At 41.0% G+C, this 27,029-nt stretch overlaps 2 protein-coding genes across 3 annotated transcripts; one reads left to right on the forward strand and one right to left on the reverse strand.

Annotated features, from left to right (window-relative positions):
• Nucleotides 1–384: 384 nt before the first annotated feature.
• LOC119736036 lies at nucleotides 385–12,524 on the reverse strand. 2 transcript variants are annotated; one of them, XM_038210028.1, is made up of 11 exons: nucleotides 12,288–12,524; nucleotides 11,807–11,902; nucleotides 9,698–9,772; nucleotides 8,207–8,636; nucleotides 7,830–7,973; nucleotides 6,000–6,067; nucleotides 3,729–3,933; nucleotides 2,741–2,896; nucleotides 2,488–2,608; nucleotides 1,874–1,986; nucleotides 385–795 (listed from the first exon to the last, which is right to left on the reverse strand). In XM_038210028.1, exons 1-11 carry the CDS (start codon nucleotides 12,332–12,334, stop codon nucleotides 697–699), a joined length of 1,554 nt encoding a protein of 517 aa, XP_038065956.1. In that variant the 5' UTR covers nucleotides 12,335–12,524; the 3' UTR covers nucleotides 385–696. The 2 variants fall into 2 exon arrangements, with proteins under 2 accessions (XP_038065956.1, XP_038065955.1); XM_038210027.1 differs by having other exon boundaries at nucleotides 6,000–6,070.
• An 8,231-nt stretch (nucleotides 12,525–20,755) lies between these two features.
• Nucleotides 20,756–21,676, forward strand: LOC119735264 (adenosine receptor A2b-like). The gene has a single exon (XM_038208965.1). It carries the CDS (start codon nucleotides 20,756–20,758, stop codon nucleotides 21,644–21,646), a length of 891 nt encoding a protein of 296 aa, XP_038064893.1. The 3' UTR covers nucleotides 21,647–21,676.
• Nucleotides 21,677–27,029: the final 5,353 nt, after the last annotated feature.

A 27,029-nucleotide genomic window follows, 5' to 3' on the forward strand; every position in this document is an offset into this window, starting at 1 on the left:
GACGCTATGGGGACAGCAGAATGTCCCCATAACTCCATCCTTATTTCCCTAACAATAAAACAGTTCCCCATAAGGCCCAAAAAAAAAAAGTCTCCGGTTTCTGGTATGGAGCTTGCCCAAAAAGTGGTGCGGCGACGCGTTTTTTTTTTTTTTTTTTTACCTGATTTTTTTTGCTTCAAATGTCGGCTGATGACTGCAAATGGTGCCCGACTAAACTTAGTGCAAATATTATGGGAGTCCAGAGAGGCCACATAAAGCTTATTCTCGACCATAACCCAATCTAAAAACACGTTAAAATTGTGCAGCAGCAGGATTCCAGTCAAACCAGTGAGTTTGGTGGTTTTGAGACATCATCTTTCATTGAAAAAAAACCTTTTTCATTTTGCCGACGCGCATGGCTACGGCGATGCGTGCGCATACCAGAAACCAGAGACTTTTTTTTTTGGCCTAATGCGGTGACAGCCCGCCCACATATATACACACCCCACATACTTTACACTCCTATCATAGCACACAAACTCACATGTGAGGACCGTTCTCAACTCAAGACCTCCATTCGAGGACAACAACGCATCTGTTGTTCTCTCTTTTTCTTAATTGATGTTCTCCAACTGTATTTAATACATGTACACACAATTATGTCATTCGGTAGAACAGTTCAGCCTATTTTAACCTGTGAACCTATTGAACACTGCATCAGAGTATCGGGCTTTCATCATCTCTCTCATATTCATCTAGGTCTTGAAGATCTTCCTGTAGATGGCCTGTCAGCTCGCTGAAGATGGTATCCAGAGCCTGCAGGGTAATCATCAAGACATTTTATTTCAATTCCTCTTTTCAATTTAACCCTAACCGCCCTGAATCCTTCAAAATCCTCTTTGCCAAAGTGCAGGAATTTGGAGGATTGAGGTTACATGGCAAACGTGCATTACTGATTCCGTAGGATGCACTTTGTCAAGGTCTTTGTGTTGTTTTTGCTCAGCCATGCATAAATGTAGGCCTGGATTATGCTTGAAATCCTCCGTACTGCTCCAGGATGTCACTGGCCAAGCCTCAACATATTGGCAGTCACTGCCGCAGGATTTTGCAGGATTCAGGCAGTGGTCACCCCTCCACGGACCATATTCAAGAAATAATGGAGGAATTTGCAGGATTGAGACCGTTATTTTTCCATGAGGCCAATTGGAGAATTTTGCAGGAATGAGGCTACATCCTAGCAAAAAGGCCTAGGGAGTTAGGGTTAAGTGACATTTACTGCCATCCAAAGTAAAATAAAAGCATCATGCGAACAAAAAGTAATTATAATAAGACGGAGGCATGATTTGTAAAAAGCCGAAGCTTGTAGGGGAATGCCCTTACAAAAAAAACAAACCGATTTCGAAGAATATATTTAAAAAAAACCAGACAAGCGATAGACAAGCACAAATGGAATACAGACAATAAACAAGGATTGACTGACGAACATACAGACCACAGGGGTCAAAGAAGATTTACATCATAATAAGACTAAATAAATACTAGGAGGAAATAGGGAGCAAAATAGCCGATCTGGACGGAGAAAGATAAAGATACTATGCTTAATATAATGGAACACAAGATGGTTCTTGAAACTGAGTTCATAGACAGATCAGTCCATTCCACAAATGATAAGAAATGATTCAACAGTTTGGGAGAGATTTGGGGGGGGGGGAGACTGGCTCTGGATGGAACGTTACTGGGTCATGAGTCACCCTATTAGTACCAAAACTGGTCAAAAATGACGTTTCAGGCGCTTCAGAATGATTAAAAATAATTAGAAATGAACACAAAAAACAAACTGTTGAAGACGCTGTCAACAAATTCTGAAGTGAGAATAATGAAAGGAAGTACTCACCACATCGGTGACAACCTTCTCGTGAAGTCGTTTCAGGGGAATGCATTCCTCAGTAGCCCGCCGATTGTGTACAATGCCGATATATTGGCCAAGTAGAATCTCCAACAACCAGTCTGGGAGGGAAAAAAGTATAACGGGCTTGATGTGAATGTGGGAGTGAATGGTGGATCTGTGATATTGGGCGATCTTTGCACTTTCACCAGATTGTGCTGCATCTATCGATCGGCCAATCTTGCCGCCACAACGATCATGCTGCCATCAGTTTGTTGGAAACATATGAAAAAAATTGATGCGTACTGAAAAAAAGTCACGTTTAAAAAAAAAACTCTAGTATTTGGCTGAAAAGTCTCCTTTCCTAAATGACAGTGTATAGCAGTGGCATAACTACAAGGGTCGGGGGGCACGTTACCCCAAGCCTGTGTCTCCCTCCAACCCCCCCCCCCCCCCACAATTTAAAATTGCCTTCAGTGCCCCCTTGACAAACTTTATGCACACCCATGAGTAACCCCCCCCCCCCTCCAAGTTTAACACTAGTCATGCCAGTAGTGCACAGGGTGTATCTGTGCACTTTGTCTACCTTACGAGCCAGTTCAGTTCTTCTTCTCCACACTTACCATCCAGAAACCTATCTACAAATTCCACATGGCTCCATTTCTTCACGTTCGTTACCACCGCCGACAGCAAATGATCTAGAAGAGCAGCGTCTAATAAGGAACTTTCAGCTACTCTAGCAACCTTCGGCCAATTGAAAAAAAAAAAAAAAATTTCAAAAATAGACTGCTTACCAAATACAAAATGCCATAAAGACATTGAAAATTACTTGGTATAAAACATTATATGATCGTAAGACATAGAACTAGCTTCCACCTCTTGTATGTCCATCTGTTTTTCGAGACTGTCGAGGGGCATGTTTCCCCTCACCAGAGCCTCCTGCAGGAACCTGCCCACACAGGACTGCGTCTCCACGTCGATGAGATCCTCAACGACTGTCTCCATGGCAACCTCCACTTGGCACTCTTTCAACTAGCGAGACAAAATCAAATATGTCAAACAGGAGCAAAAAACAAACATTGTTTATGTTAATGGGGCAATCAGAACTTAATGTTTGTGTAGACCAGAAACATGAAAAAGACTTCCAGTGAAAAGCAATTATGAGTCAAATGAATATATCTTTTTGCACTCTGGGACTAGCTATTCCCTTGCATTTGTATAAAACAATGCCACCAAAAAGTTGAATAAATATAAGGAGCTGCTCAGTTGATAAAATGAGAGACCGTTCCTTGTGTTTCTTTTAAAGGTACTGTCCATCATTTGTAATTTGTGCATTTTGTTTGTTTGAAGCAACAAAAGTTCTCAAAATCTAAAGAAGGGTACTGAACAGCTAACCTGATGAAGTTTCAGCTCAGTTTCAGCTGCATATTTTGAGTAAAACAACATTGTAGGATCTCGATTTCAAATCAAAAGTTGCTGAATCATGTTTTGAATTGGGCCTGAATTCAGCGTCCGAGACATGTTCTCACTGAGCCGATTGCAGCTACACGATGTCGCGCACTGATCTGACGAATTATAGCAACCGCACGCGCATGTGCGTTGTGTAAACGCTTGCCCGCGTTTCGCCGATTAAAAAAATGAACCACTAAAGACGCATCGTTGGAAAGGCGTTCTTTCGTTCATTTCTTCAAAATGACAGCATGCCATACAGAATAATTGAACAGGGAGTTTAGTTCCCTAACTATCTTTCACCCAAGTATGTTTTTCAACAACAATTACGTCAGTTACTTTTTGGGTAGCTGCAAATGATGGTCTGTAGCTTTAATGCAGCCACAGTGAGGTGCAGTTGCTCCTCGTATCTCACCAAATCTGGCAGCATTTCCACCAGCACTTCGGTCATCATCGTCCCACTGGTGTCGGCCACGACTTTGGTGTTGAAGTAATCCTGCAAGAGTTCGCTGACCCCGTCGGATACAACGCCGCGGGACTCCTCGCGAATCACCTCCATCACGAGACTGGCGGCCACCGGTCTGTGAATGTCCGGCCGGTCCAAGGCCTCTTCCCAAAAACTGCACAGACAGACATAAAAGCAGGTTACCTCATTAGCACATGCATTTGCATTACAATGTATTTATTCTCTGATTAACTAACCCCCTAGGGCCTTTTTGCTAGGAACCATCTTCAATCCTCCAAAATTCTCCAAAAATGTCCACTTATGTTCAATCCTTCAGAATCGTCTGACAGTCCTGCATGCCATTACGTGAAACTCCCATTTGCCAAAACCCCTGAACTGTACCTACCGATTTCACTGTGACTCTTATCAGCTGTTATCAGTAAAGTAATTATAAGATAAACACTTACCCTGGCACCCACTTCCCCAGGGCCAGTGACCATGAGCTGGTGGTGTCAAATAACGGAAACCTTGAAGAGCATGGCTGAAGTCGGACTGTTTCTTATTTGATATCTCTTGAGATATATTTGATCGATTTTTATGATTCAAAGTTGCTCACATAATAACTTTTAACACTTTTCCAAATACTTTACATTATAAACAAGAACCTAGTAGACTTTGGTAGATATTTTTTGTCAGTAAGCTCACAGGCAGAGGCACCATACACCACCTGTTCACGGCTCGTTAACTCTTGATCAAATAAGAGAGATCGCGTTGAAAGCTGCTGAATCTGAAATCGGTAGGTAGGACCCGAGTTTGTCATAGGCAAACTCGGGTCTAGCTCAAATGGGAGATTCACGTAATGGCCTCTCAAAATGCATTCATCCTCAATCCTCCAAAATCCTCCTCCTCCTCAAACACCATTCATCCTCAATCCCCCAAAATCCTCATGTACTAAAAACCATTCATCCTCAATCCTCTTAAATCCTCCAAAACCGCCATGCGGATTTTGGAGGATTGAGGAAGGTTAGGGTTATTCCATGAAACCATAGAGTGCCCAGACACATTAGAGACACACTCGCGGAAAAAATGGTCCGGATAACATTGTTAACTTATTTCTTATGATGGGACTGCGGTTTGGCCGAAGTCAATTGAGCGTGATCGGCTGACTGATAAGGGTTACGTACAAAACCCCGAGCCAACGAGGTTTTTGTATAGAAAGCTAGCTGCCGGACCACATTTTGCGAGAGTGTGTCCGTAATGAATTTGGGCATTACAAGGACTAATGTGTTAAGGTGGTACTATTATGATTTGAAGTAAAACTCGTACTGATACCCAGGCACCCGATACAAGGTACCCATTACCCAGGTACCTGATACCCAGGTACCCAATACCCAGGTACCCATTACCCAGGTACCCGATACCCAGGTACCCAATACCAGGTACTGATACCCAGGTACCTCGATAGCCAATACCCAGGTACCCAATACCAGGTACTGATACCCAAGTACCTGATACTCAGGTAACCGTTACCCAGGTACCCTATACCCAGGTACCCTATACCCAGGTAACCGATACGAAGTTACCCCAAACCCAGGTACCTGATACCCAGGTACATGTAATTACCGGTACCAAGGTACCTTTGCATGCTCACCGGGCAACGTAAGCAATGCGTTCTAATGTCACTTCAAGTGATTTCCCCCAACAAAGTCAGGTTCCCGGCAGTAAATGTGTAGTTGGGATACTGAAGAAATCTTTGCATCACTCTGGGGAATCTTGCGCAAGAGAAAACTTGATTTAAGACACTACACGAATGGAGCAGGAATCTCAGATATTTCTATTCAAGTTTACATTGAATAATGTTGGGTAATTTCTCCTTAACTTTTCTGGAATAATTTTCACATGGGTCCTTAGACTAGAGTTACCAACGGATACTCCTCACAAGGATAAATGACATCCCCAAATTTCTGGTTAGATGCGTGATACGGCACGATGCGCAACATCGTGCTTGCTCGTGCGCGCGCATGAGACGCGGCGCGCAACTGCAGTCTTTCAGGGGTCACATTTCTGTCAGCCCGCCAGCTGTCGGCAATCATGGCACGCGCCCACTGTTCTACACATTCTATGCGTTGTTCTTTGCACGGACGCAGCATATCACGCATGTAGACAATCTGTTCTGTGCATTTTGTACACAAGCTCAGATGAGTCGTTTATCCTTGTGAAGATGATCCGTGAGTTACCAACCTTGAGTCGTAAGACGGGCTGTAAGCGTCAGTCAACCTGTTGACACCTGAGCGCCTGGTTTCTGTATGCTGCTTAAATGAAAAAAAAAGCTAATGCTGAAATTAACATAATAATACACCAAATTAGCTTACATTTGTGGTTTGTTTGAAACCTTTTTTTTTTTTTTTTTTTTAACCATAAACATATCATAGGCTACCCCATCATTTCTAATGAGTCATCATCATTTCTAATGGGGAATCAGGTTGGCGTAGTGGTCCTTTCCTCGCCTTCCACCGCCGTGACCCGGGTTCGAATCCTGCCCGGGCCAATATGTTGATTGGGTTTTCAGTCCCTACCTGATTCCGTGGGTTTTCCCCAGAATATCCTTCTGGGGTTTTCCTCCCACCTCTAAAACTGTAACTTCTTCACATTGTCTCCTCTCTACAGGTTTCTTCAGGCTTGTGAGCTACAGTGCCTAGGGCGCTCTTGAGGATTCCTTGGTTTCATAACCAGAAATAAAATAATAATAATAATAATAGTAATAGTAATAACTACAGCATCATCCCAACTCTAGTTGGGACAATCCCAATTATCATTAGGCTTGTCCCAATTAAAGTTTGGACCGTCCCAGCTACATGTATAGTTGGTACCACTGTTAGAGTTGGGGCGAAACAATATTCTGAACTCTCTTATTGTTGCCCTTGAGTCCCCAGAGTGATACTGTTACGCCCCAACCATATTTAGGACAATCCCTACTTCATCTATGGATCATCCCAACTTCAGTTGAAACTCTCCAACTACAGTTGGAGTGTATAATGGCCTAGTGGTCAAGACCACCGGACTCATGCTCTGGTGTTTCAGAGGCAACAGTGGCGTGGGTTTGAGCCCGGGCCCGGACACTTGTGCCCTTAAGCAAGGCACTTAACCATTATTGCTTCGTCCTTCGGATGGGACTTAAAGCCGTAGGTCCCGTGTGTTGTATAAGGCCTAGCGCACGTAAAAGAACCCAGTAAACACTTATCGCTAAGAGAAGGGGTTTGCCCCGGTGTTTCTGACCTCATAGTTATACGCCCTTGTGGAAGTCCTTAGGAGAAGAACCAACCAAGTACCAAGTACAGTTGGGACCACTGCTATAGGTGGGGTGTGACAATACTCTGAACTCTCTTCTTGTTGCCGTTGAGTCCACAGCGTGATACTGTTATGCTCCAACTAAAGCACTGCCCAACTGTATAGTTGGCCGGCCAATCCCGACTATACAGGGTGGATAAAAATAACGAAACCGAGATATTATTGCTAATTGGAACAGAATTAGGGCACATGTGAATCAAAGGGAGATATCCTCTGTTAGGGTTGGATCTCCTCTTTAAAATGACACCCTGATCATGTCCTTACATTCACGGCTGACTGAGCAGTGACCAATTTTATGAAAGGGTCTTTTTAGAGACTTGCGCCACTTTTCATGGTGAAATCTCTTGTTCCCCCACCTGCCTTGATTGGCAACCATAGCCTTTCACTCTGTGACAATTGACACAAAAAACCCACTATTGAAAAGTGGCGCACGTCTCTAAAATAGACCCTTTCATAAAATTGGTTACTGCTCAGTCAACCGTGAATGTAATGACATGACCAGGGTGTCATTTTAAAGAGGAGATTCAACCCTAACAGAAGATACATCCCTTTGGTTCACATGTGCCCTACTTCTGTTCCAATTGGCAATAATATCTCGTTTTTGTTTTTTCTATCCACCTGTAGAAAGGATTGTCCCAAGTTCAGTTGGACTTCCCCAACTATAGTTGGGACTGTCCTGACTGTAGCTGGGCCCATTGCCGTAGTTGGGTCTTAACTCTGTACCTGTTGCTTGAGTGATCGTTCCTCCACCAGGACCTCGCAGGCGACATCCAGGATCAGGTCATTCTGCAAGGCGTCCTTCAAGAAGTGATGCATGAAGCTCAGGGCAAAGCTGGGGTTCTGAAGATGCTGCAACAGCTCCAGGTTCTACAGCCAAAGCAAATACATTCAAAGTAAAAAAATGGATTCTATGTTTTCTTTTACATTATCAATTCTTCATTTGTTCCCATTCAAATCAACGTAAAAGTGACGCCGGAAGGAAAAATGGTCTGGTTCCTTTTTACACAAACATTATCATTCATTACTGTTGTCCTATGCAGGGAACATGACTGAAATGGTGGCAGCATGATAAAGGTCTATTGGTGTCATTATTCACCCACCTTTCTTGCTCGGTAGCCCCTGTAATGCCGCTGCACAACGGTCGCCGAGTCGTCTTCCAATTGAGCTTCTTCATTTGGGTCTCTCCAGACGTGCCGGCTGTGGAAACCCCCCACCCTGGGGTCCCTCCCCCTCACTTCCCTCCTCGGTCTGTGCCCAATGTGTCTCTGCTGGTGCCTTGCCGGCAGGCGGGAGGCATGTCCCACCGAGTCCACGAAAGGCCTCCGCTCCCCTCTGACTCTAGTGGAAGAGTTCCAGGGGTCGCGCTGAGCCGGTGGCTTGGCATGGTGACCCCTGGCTGTGCCAATGTAAGGATAGGGGTGACTCACACCCTGGGGTGATGAGGAGTAGAAGGGTCGGTCATCAAAGTCCTCGCTCTGTCCAAAGTCTGAGTTGTAGCTTTGTACACTGAAGGCATCATCGTTGTAAAATCTGGAGGAATAAAATAATCAAGAAAGAATGGCAGGTCAGGACTTAATAATTAAAGGGACACTAGGTCCTGGAACAGCCCAATTGGAGCTACAAAACGCGCTTTGAACGAGTTGATGTTAATCAAAATAACATTTAAAAGTAGGATATAAACATCCACACAACTATCCTTTCAAAACTGGGCGTTTTTGTGTTATGCGTGCGAGAACGAATTTCGGGGTCCACTTTTGCGACCCCATAAATTCGAGCTGTTTGGATGCTAGTTGTGATTTCATTCGTATCGTGTTTGCCTTTTGCGGACGTTTCAACCAGATGTTTGAAATAGGCTAAGTAAACAATCCAAAACATAAAATTTTCGGGGATTTCAGGACCTAGTGCACCTTTAAGGCTTGCAAAATTAAGTTCATATCTGTCATTTTCAGCTTCCCACGGAGGTCGAGCAAAAGAAACAATTATGCTAATAAGGTCCATGGCAGCTCCCTTTTTGGAAGCCACCGACCGGTTCCTCATCTGAATACCGAAATCTGAATAAAGTCTATTGTGGTCATTATATGATCACAACAAATAAGATCGAGTATGGATGGAAATTTCACACCGGCCCAGATTTGCATGAGGGTTGCACAATTAAAAAAATATCATGGGACTTTATAAATTTATTCAAATCGGCAGATCGACCAATCGCACCCAACATATTGGTTCTTGGTTCTTGGTTGGTTCTTCTCCTAAATACTCCACGTGGGAGTTTATACAGGAGGCCAGAAACACCAGGGCAAACCCCTTCTCTTAACGATAAGTGATTACTGGGTTCGTTTACGTGCATTATATACAACACACGGGACCTACGGCTTTACGTCCCATCTGATGAAGGACGAAGCAATAATGGTTAAGTGCCTTGCTTAAGAGTACAAGTGTCGGCCGGCGGGTTCGAACCCACGTAACTGTTGCCTCTGAAACACCAGAACTGAGTCCGGTGTTCTTGACCGCTAGGCCATGACACTCCATGACATATGCACTGCATCCTTCGCACAGTCCCTGTTGTAAATAGGGTCTATGAAATACACTACCTGTCATTGGCTACAGGGGGTATGACTGGGTAGTGACTCCCACGCAAGGGAGCATCAGAGGGCGAATCAACAATCCTGCAGTCAAACGAATGAGAACAATTTACAAAGTAAAGCAGCATGTCTTTAAAGGGAATATACAACATTTGCAAACATCAACAAATAAAACTACCACGTTTTACGAAATACCTTACTAGGATGTTGGTTAATGACAGTCTAAAGCATCCTGTAAAATTATGGGACCTGGTGTGAAGTCATTTTCAAGAAAATGGTATTTTTGTATACATTTCCAACGGTGGTCGGCCGACCACCGTTGAAAAAACCTAACTATTTTTCAACTACTGCTCCAAGTTTACCATTTTTTCCAGTCAAAATTTTGTTTGCTATTGGTTACATGTTCATGAACGGGTGAAAGCCAGCTAGACTGGTTCCTTTACCTTACAATTTTCCGGCATCTATAAATTGATCCATTTCATCTTTAATGGAGTCAGGGAACCAGACTACTTGAACATTTTCTTTTTTCTTGGCTTTTCCAGCATTTCCGAACACAAAACTATAAAAATGTCAGTGTAACAATATTTGGTATATTATACAAACCCCCCAAATATTGTTCATTTTTGAAAATTGCAGCAAAAGCCAATGATATACATTCCCTTTAAAATGCAATGACAATGTTGTAATCAAGTGATACTGCAACAAATTAACTGGAGAGATCTGGCTCCAATTTCATGGTTCTGCTAACCACGGAATTCCATGCTTATGATCACCATTCTTTGCTAACGGCGCTAGCAGAAAATTTTTGTGCTAACCATGTAAGCACTGATTAGATACGAGATATAGATACGGGATATGCACGCATGCACATAAGCCAAAATTCCATGCTAATCCATGAAATCCGCTTGTACGGTAAGCACGGAATAGGTTTCTGCTACAGTAAATCAGAGATTTTACGCTAACGGTAATTAGTTGGGCCCAGTGATGGAGGAATGTTCCATTCTACTAGGCTTTGCCTCGAGGAATGGAACATTCATCTGTCACCTCTTGAAATTATTTTTGGAAAGATTTCCATACACGAAGTTCACTCAACACCCTGTGTACAAACCCTATGAGATTGGACTGAAAAATTCTAGTGTTTTCTAAGAAAATGCTTGTATTTTCTCACTGCTCAAATTGACTTTGATGATATGAAATTGCTATCTGGGGGGTTGTTAGTCAATACAGAGGAAAATTAGTGAACTTTGTATGTGGAAATCTTTCCTTATTCTTACCATTGTACTCACAAACACTCATTATTTGTGATGCGATCAAGCTAAATGAGTCGTTTGTCAACCCTGGTCATTTTTGTTACAGATTTGAAAAGAGCACAGTCTCAGCATTACTGCTGCAAAAACCGCATGCTGATATCATCTTTAAGACTTTAGTTAAAAAATTATGGAAGTCGGAACACCAAGAGATGTGATGAAGTGGCCCTATTTTGGCCTGAATCTCCAAATGAAAGTTCCTGACAAATGACTCATTAGCTAGATCGCATCACACTTAGAAATATTGGTAATACGGCAATTTTGACTATTCTGGAAAATTTGCACCCATATGAAAAATAATTGCCGGCTAAATCTGAAGGTTTCCTAGCATTCTATGAGAAGCATTAACACTAGGAACATCCTAGCTACATTTAAGGCCAAGTAAAAAAAAATAAATAGTTTCTCGCCGGGGGTTTTTGAAAAAAGGGAGGAGGCGGGGCTTTTTATTTTAAATTTTTTTCAAGATGACCGCCTTTTCAAAATTTCCTGCAACCGTTGGTGTTCCGCTGCTGACACTTTTAAAGATGAAAGACAAGTAGGACAAGAGAACTGAACATATTTAGGCCCTACAGTGTCATTTAGAGTTGTATTGGTATTGGTATTTATTTTCCGATGAATTTGTAGACTTTTTCAGTATTTTTCTACTACATTTTAAAAAAAATAAAAAATAATAAAAAAATCCAGGCGGCCTCCAAAAAGGAAGCGGGCGGGGACGAGAAACTTGTTTTTTTTACTTCGTCTAAAAAAGGTCTTCAGAAAACTAAGAGAAGGAGATCCAGAGCTCTGAGTGTATTTATGGGTCTTATTTCACCTTGGTAATGGCACTGATGGAGCCTTCTTGTATCTGTTGTACTTCGCTCCTTGTGGGTCGCGATTGAGGCCGTGGGTCTGGCGTTTCCTTTGCAAACTGCACAAAAATACACACAACACACCGACTGATTGGATAATGAAGTTTGACAAAATTATTTGCAGAGAACTTGGGATACTAGTTCATGAATGCATGAGCACACGATCTTGCAGATTTATCGATTCTCAATTTTTCAATTTTCATCTGGGAACCCTGACTCTCAACTGTAAATCAAGGATTTTCTATTGTTCCTTTCTCCTTTTCATTTGTTTATAGATCCAGATTCATGTCTTTTCAACAATTTTGAAATAAATGACGTTCATTGAGATTATAGGCCTATAATAATGAAAAAGGTGGCGTAAGGATACAACGGTACAACATTCTTTCCGTTTCTTATGTCGTTCCCATGACAACCACACGCTCACAAACGAAATGGCGGACTTACTTCTCCTGCAGCTGCGCCCACGTTCGTTCTTGCGGAGACAGAGCCATCACAAACCACCTGATGACCACCGTCGAATTTCACATCTTTCAGAAAAATAATGTGAAATCTTTTCTTCCGTAGAGCTTCTGTTTTATATCATTATGCTGTTGCCGTGACCGATCTATTTCTGCGTTTTTGATAAATTAATTACACGGGAATTTTTTTTTTACTCAGCATAAAATATTTATCATTCATTGTTATTGTATTGTCAACAAAATTCAGCTAATAACAATAGCGCCCTCCAGCGATCACTGTAAACAAATCGATCCGCGTGGTGTTTGCACAACGGAGCAATGGGAGCGGAGATTTATTTTATTGATCGTGGGTCGATTTTCTGTCGTCGGGTATATATACGTCGGGAGGGAAGTTATCGACTTTGTAGTCATTTCAAATCCGAAGTTTCCGGATTGAAATCCTGATACATGATAAGGAAAAACTGTTGCAACCTGACGCCACTTTTTTCTTCATAATCATCTCAATGAAGGTCAGTCATTGCAAAAAAATATAGTGATAATTAAGACATGAATCTGGGACTGAGAAACATTTCCAATTTCGTTAGGAAATAAGTTAGAAATTTTCTCTTTAGACCTGGCACAAGCGTCAGGTTGCAGTTTCCAATGATAAGACTGTGACTTTGTAAAGCATTGGCATACGGATTTTTTTTTTTGTTCTCAAAATGAAATAAATTAAACATAACAGATAATTACAAAAATATTACTGGTCCTGGATCGTAGCCTCAGCTAGGGTGGCGGCCCACTAAACTATTAAGGTAGAACGCAAACTGTATTAATATAAACACATTTCAAAGATCTTAGTCGCAGAAAAAAAAGAAGAAGAAAAATCCACGTGATATTTTACATTTTGCGGAGAACCCCCCCCCCCCCCCAAAAAAAGGTTGAAAAGACCCTGTCGGTTTATTTTGAAGCCCGACGCAGCAACGACTGCAAATGCAAATTTCCAATTTGAGCAAAAGTTTCAGGCAAAAACCTCCATGTTACAGCTATTTCAGCACCAACAGTTGCCAGAATTTTGCATATTTCGCTGTTGCAAATGTTCTTTTCCCTGGTGATTCTTTGTTAATTGTCTCAGTACATGACAGTAAGCCAATATGAACACACTTTTTGGGGAGTTTCAATATAAGCACAAGTTTAGGTTCACATGCAGTTTGAACAGAAAACCTCCGTAAGATGAGCAGTTTTTTTTTCTGAAATGACATCACAGCAACAGCGCCCTCATAACTTATTCAGGAAAAGCATGGAAAATTATATATGTTGAAAGAAGTGAACTTTTCAATAAAATTAACCAAAAACTTTAATGTCAAATATTTTCCATACATTTATGAGGAGTTAAAAGTTGTAAACCAGATCGAGCTAAGAACAACATGCTGGAGTATAGACATTGTGTCCGGTGTCTCCCTAAGGTCAAAAAAAAAGAAAGAAAGAAAACAGTCTCCGGTTTCTGGTATGCGCGCGCGTCGCCGTAGCCATGCGCGTCGGCAAAATTAAAAAGGTTTTTTTTTTCAACGTAAACATGATGTCTCAAAACCGCCACACTCACTGGTTTGACTGGAATCCTGCTGCTGCACAATTTTAACATATTTTTAGATGGGGTTACGATCGAGTATAAGCTTTATGTGGCCTCTATGGACTCCCATATATTTGCACTAAATTTAGTCGGGCACCATTTGCAGTCATCAGCCGACATTTCAAGAAAAAGAATGGTAAAAAAAAAGCCGCGTCGCCGCACCACTTTTGGGGCAAGCTCCATACCAGAAACCGAAGACTTTTTTTGGCATCATACTACTCACGAAAAATAAGGCTCCTGAAGGGTACTGTATAAAACAAGCATTCCACTTTTAATATATACATTTCCCTGCCATGCATAAGTAACGGAGCCCGTAAATATGGCCGTTATGCATAAAACTGCATACCTGGCATAAAAGATAAGCAATTCACGAATTATTTATAATGCAAATTTAGCATCATGCCATAAATTTTGTTGTCTTAATATCATACGAAAATACGAGAACATGCAAGGAAGAACCATTTCTTTGAGGATGTGCCATAGTTTTAGCAAAGAGAGAGTGATATAGAATGAATCCCAGGATGACCCCGGACCGCAGGTCGCTTGTTAAAATTCTACTCTATGCAGTCATCAATATGAATAACCAATAACAATTTACCAGACTTGTGTGACTCGAGTCCCATTTTCCGTAACTCGGACTCGAGTCACGATGACAAAACTCGGATGTGACCGGCCCTGCGGACACGGACTTGGACTCGGACTCGACCTGCGTGACTCGTCAAAAAATTACCACAAATCCCTTTTTTCCCCAACAATATGATTACAAATTACTTTGAAGATGACCCTCTCCTGATTAGCAAGCGATACAGTCTGTGCGGTGCAGAAGAAATGCATCTAAGTACTATACATTATACAGCGCGTGCGGCGAACTTGTTTCTGATATATTGATTTGCGATTATGTACGGGAATATTCGAATATATACCACAGCGTCCAGTTTTGATATTTCGTAATTGAATGAAGCTTGACAGTGTTCGGTACCAAATTGTCCTTTCCATGCACTGGTATCTGGCACATGTAATACATGTTGCTGCAGTTATTAGAGAAAAGCTGTGAAAAATTGAAACATTTTACACTGTGAGGTTTCAGTAGTACCTCAAAATTCATTTGCAATATTTATAAAAAGGAGGCTCGTAACTCGGACTCAGACTCGACCTTTGTGACTGGTGACTCGGACTCGACCTTTGTGACTCGTGACTCGGACTCGAACTCGACCTTTGTGACTCGTGACTCGGACTCGGTGACTCGTGACTCGGACTCGAACTCGACCTTTGTGACTCGGGACACGGAGGCTCGGACTCGTGAGAGGTGACTCGGACTCGGACTCGATGTTTGGTGACTCGAATACAACTCTGCGATTGACCCTCCCTATGTAACCAGTTTGATTTACAGTTTCTACCTTCTATTGTCAATTTATAGAATGGCATGTCTTTGATGACGACGGTTACCGAATGTTTGTAAGGTGGCTTTGATGGGACATCGCTAATCGAGAATATTTACGTCAATATTCAGTTCAATTCAATTCAATTCAATTCATATGGACATTTATTTCCATATATACAGCTAATACATAATATATATTGATTGATTATAGTAGCACAAAAATACACTCCGAGATGAGGAATTAAATAAGAGACCGAAACAAAGTAGAGTGATGCTGATATGGAGGCATTTTCAGGAGATCAAGAGGCTTTACGGAAGCAAATCACGACGTGCCCCAAATCGCAAATATTGACGTCAATATTCTCGTCAGATGTTTTACATGGTAATCGGGGGCGCTTAGCTTCAAGTGGGAAAAATTTGTGAATAAAACATGCGACCCAGAGCAACTCGTGAAATTGTTGTCGCGAATAATTGTCAATATTTGCGACCAGCCAGAGATGTTTTGACGAGAATATTGTTGTCAGTATTCACGATTTGGGTACGTCGTGATTTTTTTTGTCGCGAACAAGTTTTGGCGTTAACATTCACGATGTCCCTTCAGAGCCACCATGAGTTCAACACAATTATCAACGTTTCGTTATGCACGTATCTCCACCACGAATGAGCAACCTTCAGTCTGTTCATTAAAATAACCGTTATGCATAAAACTGCATCTGGCCGGTATAAATCAGAATTTTATGAGCGTTATAATTATATTCTTTAATGCAAATATCGCATCATACCACATTGTCAATGTCAACCAGGAATAAGCAAGGACCAACCACTTCTTTGTGGGTGCGCCAATATTTTAGCAAACAAATATTGTTTCTATTAGAATTACTCCTGGTAATCACGGACCGCAGATCGCATGCTTCTTTTGTAAACCTGTACAATAAGAATTAAAATAATCATTTATAATACGAATTGTACAATATTTGTTGTATAATAAGAATGTACCCTCTCATTTCCCACTTTGGTTCGCCCTTTTTTCTGCCATCTTGTATCTATACATCTTTTATGACGATGTTGAGAGCACTGCACTTTTTTATGATTCCACACAGAGAAATGATTAACATAACTATAGAACCAAACTCCATGTTTCTCTCCGGGTAAAAGCAAACCACTTGAGTTATTTGAAGTAAGTACACACAACAAACGTTGTCGTAGCTACCTGCATAGTGGCCAGGAACACACCGACGCCCAAATCACCTGGGAGCTCTTTGAAATAATTGAAAGGTTTGTTTTAAAAGTTTTAAAAGAAAGTGTTTCAGCTAAAACCCAACCCAAAGCTCTGTTTTAGAAATGTTCGTTACAAAATTCATAAACTGTGGATGAGCTAACCAAATCGATTAATGTTTTTTCCCTTCACTGTAGGCCAAGATACTGAAAGACAGACCGGAACGGTTCCAGCCTCCACACCAGTTTTTCACAGGTGAGCTTTTAATGCTGTTATCACAATACCAGACTCTAACAAAGACAAATACACTCAATAACAAATACGCCATAGACTTGAAATAGCAAGAACTTGTCAGGTATAGGTTTTCTCGGCTGTTTTAAAACGTTTTTCATTCAATTTCACCTCTTATTCCAATCAGCGGCATAGCCTGGCTTCTCATCCTAGGGGGGCGTGTGGGAGGGAACTTGAGGTTACAATGGAGGGGCGCCCAAACGAAAAAAAAATAGACAGGTTTTTTTTTTGTACCGGACACCCGCCCTCCGTAAAATGAAATGGGGGGGGGGGGGGATGGGGGGGGGGGGGGGCGGCTGGACACCATCTTACCATGGGTTCGCTGTTCAAAACGTATATCATGGCTTCATTTGGCAATAACTACCGCTATTCGCTTTCCAAGGGACGTTACAATAAACAACCACTCGCGAAGAAAAAAGAGTTTTGGTGAAAAATACGCACCAAATCGCAGAAAAAAGGGACTTCATGTACTTCCAGCTAATAATGGTAACTCATATGGCTGTGCATTTCTCCGGATGCCACATTTTCAGTGGGGGGGGGGGGGGGGGGGAGGGGGGGGCACTGGGGGGGGGGGCAACTCTCTGTGGGGACGTGCGCCCCCCCCCCCCAACGGCCCCCGTAGCTATGCCGCTGATTCCAATTCGTCCGAGAAGAATTTCAGACGATTTTAGCGAAATTAACGTAGTCATTATTTTATCATTCGGTTTCAAAGTTTGTTCGACCTATTTAAATACTTGGTCAAGAATATTCGTCAATACGGATTGAATTCGTCTACTGCCGTTGCCGAATGAAAGCATTCAGAGATCGAATTCGTCTGATATCTATCAATTTAACACACTTGTGTTAAGTGAATTAATTTGGCGTGTGCTCATAAGCATTTTCATGCTGTCTTGAAGCACAATTCGGCACATTCGTTCGCATGATGTTATCAGACCAAGTAGGCCTACGTGTACTGAACCAGTCCGAAAGAACAGTTTTCCCAGAGAACGTTACCAAGAACAGCAACAAAATAAGAAGGACATGTAAAAAGTACAATTACCTAAAATTCCCCTGAAAAAATGAAAAGAAACAAACAATAAGTTTATGAATAACAAGGAAAGAAAGAGAATAGGTGGAATTTTTTTTTATAAGCGGTCTATATGCTTCTACTGAAGATGTCATTATGAAGTATGACAAAGTTGAAGTAAACTATGAATAAATTGTGTAGAATAAGACAATTTTGTTTTTTTGAGTAGCACAGAATACTCCTGGACGAATACTAATGTGCTCATGGTTTGCATCTGCTTCACCTAATTGTACAGGTTTTCCCGGCTATTTCAAATGATGTTTCATTCAAATTGACCAAGTCTATCATTCAATTTCGTCCACGAAAAATTTCAAACGCTTTAAACAAAACCATCTTAGCCATTTACCATTCAATATAGGTGTAGCCAGCAAGGGGGGGGGGGGGGGGTGCATGTACCCCTCCCCATATTTGGTAAAGACTGCCCCTTTCCATTCAACTGCCTTTTTTCACCAGCGCTTCCCCCCAATATTTGTAAAGAATGCCCTTCTTGTTATCAAGTGCCCTTTTTTCTGAACAAGTGCCCTTTAACACAAAAAAAGACGGTCGTACCCTTTTCTGTGCCATCGGCCGTTACGGGTGCCCTTTGTTGAATTTCGCGCATGTTTCGCCCTGAAAAGCACCATATATAGTCCGTGTGCATAATCGTCAGTTTTGAAAAACGCCCCCAGATGGGGGTACCCCCCCCCCCACATTTGATTTTAAGTGTCCGGGGAAAAAAAATGTCTTCATTGTAGCACGGATATGCTAGTGCCCTTTTCAAGAATTCCCCCAACAAAATTGACCTTGCTACGCCCCTGGTTTTGGTCACCATCTTTAGTCACCGGGTCGAGAGTATTCGTCATTGCATATCAAATTCGTCTAAGCTGTTACCGAATGGCAGCATTCAGAGATCAAATTCGTCTGACATAAATCAATTAGGCAAATTTGATTTCTGAATAACACGATTCGGCATAGACGAGACGAAATCGAATACTCCGGGACGAAAATGTGTGTTCATTGTTTAAATTTACTTGAAAATGAATTTGAAATTGTCTGACAAAAGACGAAATTAAACATTAGGAGTGCACTACATCGATTTTGCTAGACGAATTTGAATATTAGAATCGGTGAATTGAAATGATAAAATGTTTTAAAATAGCCGGGAAAACCTATATCTGCACTAGAAGTTATAAGAGAAAAATAATTTTCCACTTTTTTCTTTCCTTGTTTCTTCAAAAATGAATTGTTTGTTTATTTTGATTTTATAAGTTAGACTCAATTTTGGGAACACTGTTACACGGGGAACTAAAGGTCATTGTAATTTTTGACATTTTTCTCTTTCATTTTCATGTAACTCTTGTTTTATAAATCCGTTTCTACATTCAAACGTCTTAATGTTTTGCTGTTCTTGTAATATTGACACTTTTATTTGATTTGGGTAGCTGCTCTCTGCGTTAAGCACAATTAACTTGGTCTGATAACATCATGCGAACGAATGTGCCGAATTGTGTTCGAGGACACACTATAGGAAAAATGCTTTAGCACACGCCAGACTAATTTACTTAAAGAGGTTGTGAAATACTCGAAGACATTTCCGTCATTTTTCGGGTATATGTAGCCTAAGGTGTGATGAAATAAAAACGACTATTGTGTCCGTCATGAAATGAGTACAAAAGGTACTTTTGAGAGCTGTTTTTCAGGTCCTGTTTCGACCCGAACGTGCAATTTGTGTAAAAGTCGTCGTTCATAGGGGCAGCAAACAAAACATAGTAAATCGTGACGTAATAAACAGGACTCGTTAAATGTCTCGTTTATACTACGCTGCATCGGGAGTCCTGTTTATTACGTCAAGATTAAATATGTTTTGTTTGCTGCCCCCAACGACGACTTTTACACAAATTGCACGTTCGGGTCAAAACAGGACCTGAAAAACAGCTCTCAAAACTACCTTTTGTACTCATTTTATGACAGACACCGGCGCATTTTTTTTTACCTTAGGTCTTCCGATTTTGATAAAAATTGCTGTGCTTGTAGGTCCTGATGAGCAATGAATGCACACCATTTTTTTTCGCCCGATCCGACCTACCATATCCATGTGGACAGGGCAGAAACACAAAAATTGACATTTGTAGATTAAAATACCACCCTTATGGGGCAAATATGTCATAACCATGTCAATTTTCATCAAATATATATGCAAATCTGGTATTAAAATAATGATAATTGGATGCTCAATTCAACTCTGAAAAGTAGGTCACCATGACCTTTAATATAATACTGTGACCTATGACCAGGTTTTTACAAAATTTAAGTTTGACAAAAGAGTTGATTTGAGCATGAAGTTTTCATTATTTTAATACAAAATTTGCATGATGAAAATGTACATGGTTGTGGCACGTTTGTACCAAAATGGTGTTATTTTAATCTAAAAATGTCATTTTTTTTGTGGTTTCTGCCCTGACTACATGGTTGGTCGGATCGGGCAAAAAAATGGTGCGCATTCATTGCTCATCAGGACCTACAAGCACACTAATTTTATCACAATCGGAAGACCTAAGGTAAGAGGTGCGTTAGTCTGCCGTGGAATGACCCATTGACCAATATTTTTGATGGAGTGCTTAAATATGTTGAACAAAGTTTGAGTGCTAAAATGACTAAATTGATTTTGCGAAAAGCATCTGAAATTATTCTTGGACTAATTTGATATAAGAATTGGTGAATTGGAATCGAAGACGTTTTACATAGTCGGGAAAACCTATACATGTATTATCACCATATCAATCATAACTACAACATCTGGCCAACAGTGAAATTTCAGCGAAAAAAATCCATGGGGGGATTCACATGTTTTTTTTTTATTTTGTTTCTTTTTTCGTTGTAGAGTAAAAAGGGAGAAACCTACACTCGGCAATATGACTGACAACTTCATTGAGGTGATGAAGTACGTCATAGGCGGCGTCTCTTTTGTGGCGATAGCCGAGAATCTCCTTGCGATTGCAGTGTTTGCTGGGACCAAAAAGCTCCGCATCAAGTACTACACCTTCGTGGTCAACCTGGCGCTGTCCGACTTTCTCTTCGCCGTCTTAGCCATATTATATCGGTGGTTCCAGTCACCCGTTCTCGATGGTTTTGTTACGGCAGCATACATAGTCTCCATAATGACTATTATGGCCGCTGCTATCAATCGTTATCTGGCCCTGTCCCTTATGCCACCGGCTCGCTACGATTCACTGGTGACAGGGTACCGTCTGATCGGAGTTTGTATCATGTTGTGGGTCTCTAGTCTCCTATATGGCTTATTGATATTTAACGCTTCCCGACCTGAAGTTTTCAACTTTGTACAAGTCCTTGGATTGTCCCTGTCAGTGTTCATATTTTGGTTTATCACTGCAGTTGTGTATTTTCTGGCTTTCCGTAAGATCAAACAGTACGCTCCACCTCTTGCATCCGCAGCAGGCATCAGTGCCAACGAGGAGCGAGATCAAACCCGAGTCAAGCAGACTCGTCGTTTATTGGTCTTGTTTGTTCTCATTCTGGTGGTGTCATTCATTTCTTGGGCTCCCGCGTTCGCGATGAGGGTGATAGTCTTCTTTAATCCATCACTCTGGGCGGATGAAATCTTGAAAACCTTGCTGTACACTCTCTCTACCGCGATCAATCCGTTGTTATACTGGTTTCGATTGGATGGTTTTAGAGAGGGGTTTTACGCAATGTTCTGTCGTTGTGTCACCAAGGCAGAGCCCAGAGAAATCGAGGCTGACCCTACTACATACGACAATACGGTTGCTGAGACTGGCTTGTAGAGGGCTGAGGAGCCAGGCATATACGGTTCACTGACGAACAAAATCTTCTCTTCCATTCTTAGTGGTCCAACGAACACCGTCAATTTATCTTTTTTATATCCATTTCGACAACCTGATCAACGTTTTGAAATCGTTAAAAAAAAATTCCCGGACCATAATTGTAACCGGGTTTTTTCTTAACGGTTTATGGTATAAAACTTGAAAATTTTAACCAACATTAATCCTGATCCTAAGGTGTGCATATTACTCTGACGTCATGGTGATGTCACCAAGTAGCAAATTACAAGCGATCTTAGTTGAAAGAGTGACCGGCTGTATTCACTTGTAACTCTTGATTGGAAATATCAATCATGTTCATACTTTGCCATCAGAGAAATGATTAATCAACAATTGTTTGGGTCGTGTACGTAAAGTCGCTTGACCTTTACCTACGGGCTACCGGAAGTTCAAATATAATGTAGGTGACTTCAGAATATAGATAGTGAGCCTCACATCAAAACAAACCGAAATTTCTTCCAAACGGTTCATAGGATGATGAAAAAACTGTGATGAACTTGAACCCTGGGCCGAATCTGTGGAAAAAACACTGTGACATCATCATGACGTCATCAAGTATCACATTACAGGCAATTTAAGGTCAAAATTTGAAAAAAAATACTTTGAATTATAATTTTTCAAATGAATGGAGTACCGTTCTAATTTTGTGTGATAAGTCACACTTTGTCTAGGGCAATTGTTTGGATCCCCAAGCTCAAAGCCTTTCGACCTTTACTTCCGGTGCTACCGGAAGTCAGTACCATACATGTCGAAAGTGCAATGAGAATTGAATGTTAGTCTAGAACGGCAGCATTTAACTTCATCACACACATGATGGAAAAGTTAAATGAGGCATGCCAAGCACACAAAAGCGATATTATGTAATTGTGACCATTCGTCACATCATTGTTACTAAATTGCCGACTAGATATTCTCTGGACAGCCGCAAACAACTTTGCGAAGTTTCTTTGCGAATAAGGATAATTTGAAACTGATCAATATTAAAAAAAAAATGAAACAGATCATTTAATCCGTATCCAGTGGCGATGTTCGTGGCACAAATAATGATATCAGGTATAATGTTGACCTTAGGCTTCCTCGCTGTGACGTCATCAAGCCGGAAGTTAGGTGTGATCAGTACACACGTTCATACACCGAAAGTAAATTCTATTTTTTTCAGACAATCTTTTCACTTCATGATATGCATCCTACCTGAAATGAATAAATATTTGCACATTTTTTAACTGATGACGTCATCTAACCGGAAGTTACGTGTACGTGTAAATTAATACATACTGAAAATTACCTAAACCAAACACTTTTTTCGAATTAAAACAAATGGTTCCACTAGAAAAGGCTGACTTTCTTCATTCTACAGTTCTGTTCTGACATAATTTTTCTCCACAAGTTAACTGGGCAATGTCGAATAAAACAGTTGTACCCTGCGTTTGTAACTCAACAAACACGAATCTATAGTACTATTATTTTGGCAAGATTAACGGGAATTAATTAATCCCCATCCCAACAGTCCTCGCAAAAGATACCGCAGTCGATAGCTCTTCATATTTTTTGTATCCGGGTATCAAAACTTTATCCTTACAGTGAAGAAAAATACAAACATTACTTGATAATTGACGTCCTTCACCATAAACGAGAATTCTGTAAGGTTAATAATTACATGCCGTGCCCTATTGCAAATTATTATGTTATGTTAGCTATTGCCCTTGTGTATATGTTAACCAGAGTGAGGAAGTTAAAATGCTAAGTGGTTTAAGATTACTTGGTACGCACACTGTCAGTAACCTTATTACTTGCATTAAAAGTTGTTGGGAAAACTCTGAAAAATGCCGGTCAACGTTTACTCATTTTACGCAAATTGAACTCATTTGGAGTTCGTTTCAACAGTGTGTTTTTGGTACTTTTTACCAGGCTATATCATTGGGAGCACCCTTTGTGCATTAATCTTGTTTGGTTTGGCCGGGTCTCAGAGATGCTTATCGCTAGGCCTACCAGGTTGCCCCAATTGTGGAGTGCTGTGGCCTCGTGGTTAAGGGTACTGATTCATGGTCTGCGGGTAAAGCTGCAGGTTGTGGGTTCGAGTCCTGGCGGGGTCACGGTGCGCGTGCGCCCTTGGGCAAGGCGCTTTGTCACTCATTGCTTCTCTCCACCCAGGAGTAAATGGGTACCTGTGAGGGCAGAGATGGTTATGTGATTGATTTAGCTTGCTTGCGCCTAACAGGCAGCATCGAGCTGTATACTCCCCAGGGAGCTGAGATGGTATTTGGAATGTTTAATTGGCCCAATGATCAGGGGTATTAATAATAATACTGTAAGCGCCGTGATTTAGTTTACTACAAAGGGCGTTCTTAAATGCCGATTATTATTATTATTATTAAAATAGGGTAACCGTAACGGAATTATTGTGTAAACGTACCGAATGATCTATCATGATTGACGAGTTCCATCCAGCTACAGATTATTTTACATTTCTTCCCTCCGACCGCCGTCTTAAGACTGTTGTGTGGTAGTGAGGAAGTTACTAAGAGTTTTTAATCCTTCTGCAGTTTGGGTATATAATGGGTCTTAGTTTATTTATTACATTTATTAACCCAGGGTATGCCCAAACAGTTTAAAACTGGTTTCCATTGGGGCCCTGCATACAATAAATAATGACTACAAACATGTATATACAATACATTACAAATACAATACAATTCAATACAATGGGATAAAACATTATTAATTTGATTAATGCATAGTTGTTAAGCAAATACTGTAAATACAATATATTCAAATCTATTATAACTTAATGTACAGTGTGAAGGTTTTACTATAAGGTGGATTCAGTGAACACGAAAAATTTGGATTTATCTTCTAACACAAAAAAAACAATATTGCTGTAACTTTATTAGCTGATTACGGGAGGGGCGAAAACCCCGCGAAAACCCTTTTCAGCTCCTTATTATCTCTTTATTATTATGGCAACCAAGTTTGTTAACTCCGTAGATCAGCACATATCTAGATTTGTATAATCAGAGAAGACAGCGAAAAATACACACATTATTATTTGTAGAAATATTATTACTGACTGAACGTTTTACGTAGTTCAGATTTTTGATTTTTGATTTTTGAGTTAATTATTCTGATATGTAATTAGTAATTAGTAATTATTATTAATTATTATTAGAGGGTGAATGAGTGCTTGGCCGGTTTTAAACACTATATTTTAGACTAGTTCGTGTCTGGTTGTTGATAATTACACGAGCCGAAAAATCGAAACAAGTCAAAAATTATAAACTTCCATCGATTTTGTTCAACGAGTTTACTTCATGTTGTTCGGGACGCCCCTCTAGCTATAATCATGGTAAGTCCAGTCTCGCAATTAGTGGTAAACAACTCTTTATATAGAGATTGGCGCTCGTACTGCGCGGTGTGGCGCAGAAAGCAGCTGTGCCGGTTTGTTGTGAATTTAGGACTATGAAATGCTGACTCATTGGTAGTGTTAAGCCTGCCTACTTGAGGATTGTGAACGTTCAATCATTAAAAACGGTAAAAGACACCGGATTTCACAGGTGTCAAAATTTCATGTGACACTGGAAAACTTGTTTAAGACCAACCAGCCGGTCTATATCAACCGTTTAAAACCGGCCACATGACGGGCTCTAGACCAATAGGAATGGCTAAACTGCCTTAGGTATTTATGAATTTTTTTTTTTTTTTTAGAGCTCGGGACTAAGTCGATTTCCGATATCAAGTGGTTTTAATCTTTACATTTGCTTAATAAAAGTTTGATCTTAACTTACTTTATCTTATCTGATCTTATTTACTGATTTAAGCCCCTGTCACCCCGCCAAGACCATGAGATTTAAAAAAATCTTGACAATCGTACCGAAAACCAAGGAAATCTGGCTCTAAACTGAAATTTCGCCTTCCGAGCTCCAGTCTGCAGACCATGATCAGAATGTGCTGCGATGTCGTCCCGAATGCTACGACTCCGAAACAATCTCGAACCGAATATAACGACTTCGCTACGACTTGGAGAAGAGAAGGGGTTTGCCCTGGTGTTTATGGCAGTATGCGCCGCCGCAGCTTGTAAACCATTATAAGGTGCTACATAATGGGTCTCATATTTCTCATAAAAATATGTACCTTTCTTTAATAATCTCCAGCGCCTTGAGTACCTACTTGTTGGTAGATACGTGCGCTATATAAGACTCCACTATTATTATTATTATTAGTTCACCATAGCAATTCACATCAACCAGTACAATTAACTTAGTGCACATTAAACTTGCAATGGAATAAGGTCACGGTTAGCACAGTTCTCAACTCAAAGCGACCTAATATTCCTATTGAAAGTCAATTGTGGCGTGTCGTACCAGCTGATCTCCTGCGTCGAGATATTCTAGAGGCTAGACGTTGATATTGTAGCGGGAACTTATTGGGCTCTTGTCCTCCGAATCCGGTGTGGAAGGTAATTCTTTCCCCCGGTAAAAGTGTCCGGGGGACAGAATTACCTAGGTAAAAGTGTCCTCCCTGGCCCGTTAATTCTGTCCCCCTCCAGGTAATTCTGTCCCCTCCAGGTAATTCTGTCCCCCAGGTTTTTTAATCCCCCTCTTTTGAAACCCGGAAGGTTATTGATTTGATGAATTCACTCTACAAGGTATACATTTTGGACTTTTACTTTAGTCTGCCCTTCATGAATATAAAAAATATTCAAAGAGGTTGTGGAATGCTCGAAGACATTTCCGTCATTTTTCGGGTATATGTAGCCTAAGGTGTGATGAAATAAAAACGACTATTGTTTCTGTCATGAAATGAGTACAAAAGGTACTTTTGAGAGCTGTTTTTCAGGTCCAGTTTCGACCCGAACCTTCAACTGTGTAAAAGTCGTCGTTGCGGGCAGCAAACAAAACACAGTAAATCGTGACGTAATAAACAGGACTCCCGATGCACAGTAGCATACACGAGTATGTGTTTTGTTTGCTGCCCGCAACGACGACTTTTACACAGTTGCACGTTCGGGTCGAAACTGGACCTGAAAAACAGCTCTCAAAAGTACCTTTTGTACTCATTTCATGACAGAAACAATAGTCGTTTTTATTTCATCACACCTTAGGCTACATATACCCGAAAAATGACGGAAATGTCTTCGAGCATTCCACAACCTCTTTAATTTAGTCTATTAGGTGATTCGGAGTACGGTGAAGTCTATCGTGATTCTACCGCGATAGGTCAACACAGCGGCGATGCATGGCGATGGCCCTCGTCTCATTGATAGTATGATACAACGTCTCCTTGGATTGGTCTGTGTTCCCATCATAGCGCGTAACGAAATTTCCTATTG

The sequence above is a fragment of the Patiria miniata genome, unplaced genomic scaffold, assembly GCF_015706575.1.
Source record: "Patiria miniata isolate m_02_andy unplaced genomic scaffold, ASM1570657v1 HiC_scaffold_29, whole genome shotgun sequence".
Taxonomy (NCBI): domain Eukaryota; kingdom Metazoa; phylum Echinodermata; class Asteroidea; order Valvatida; family Asterinidae; genus Patiria; species Patiria miniata.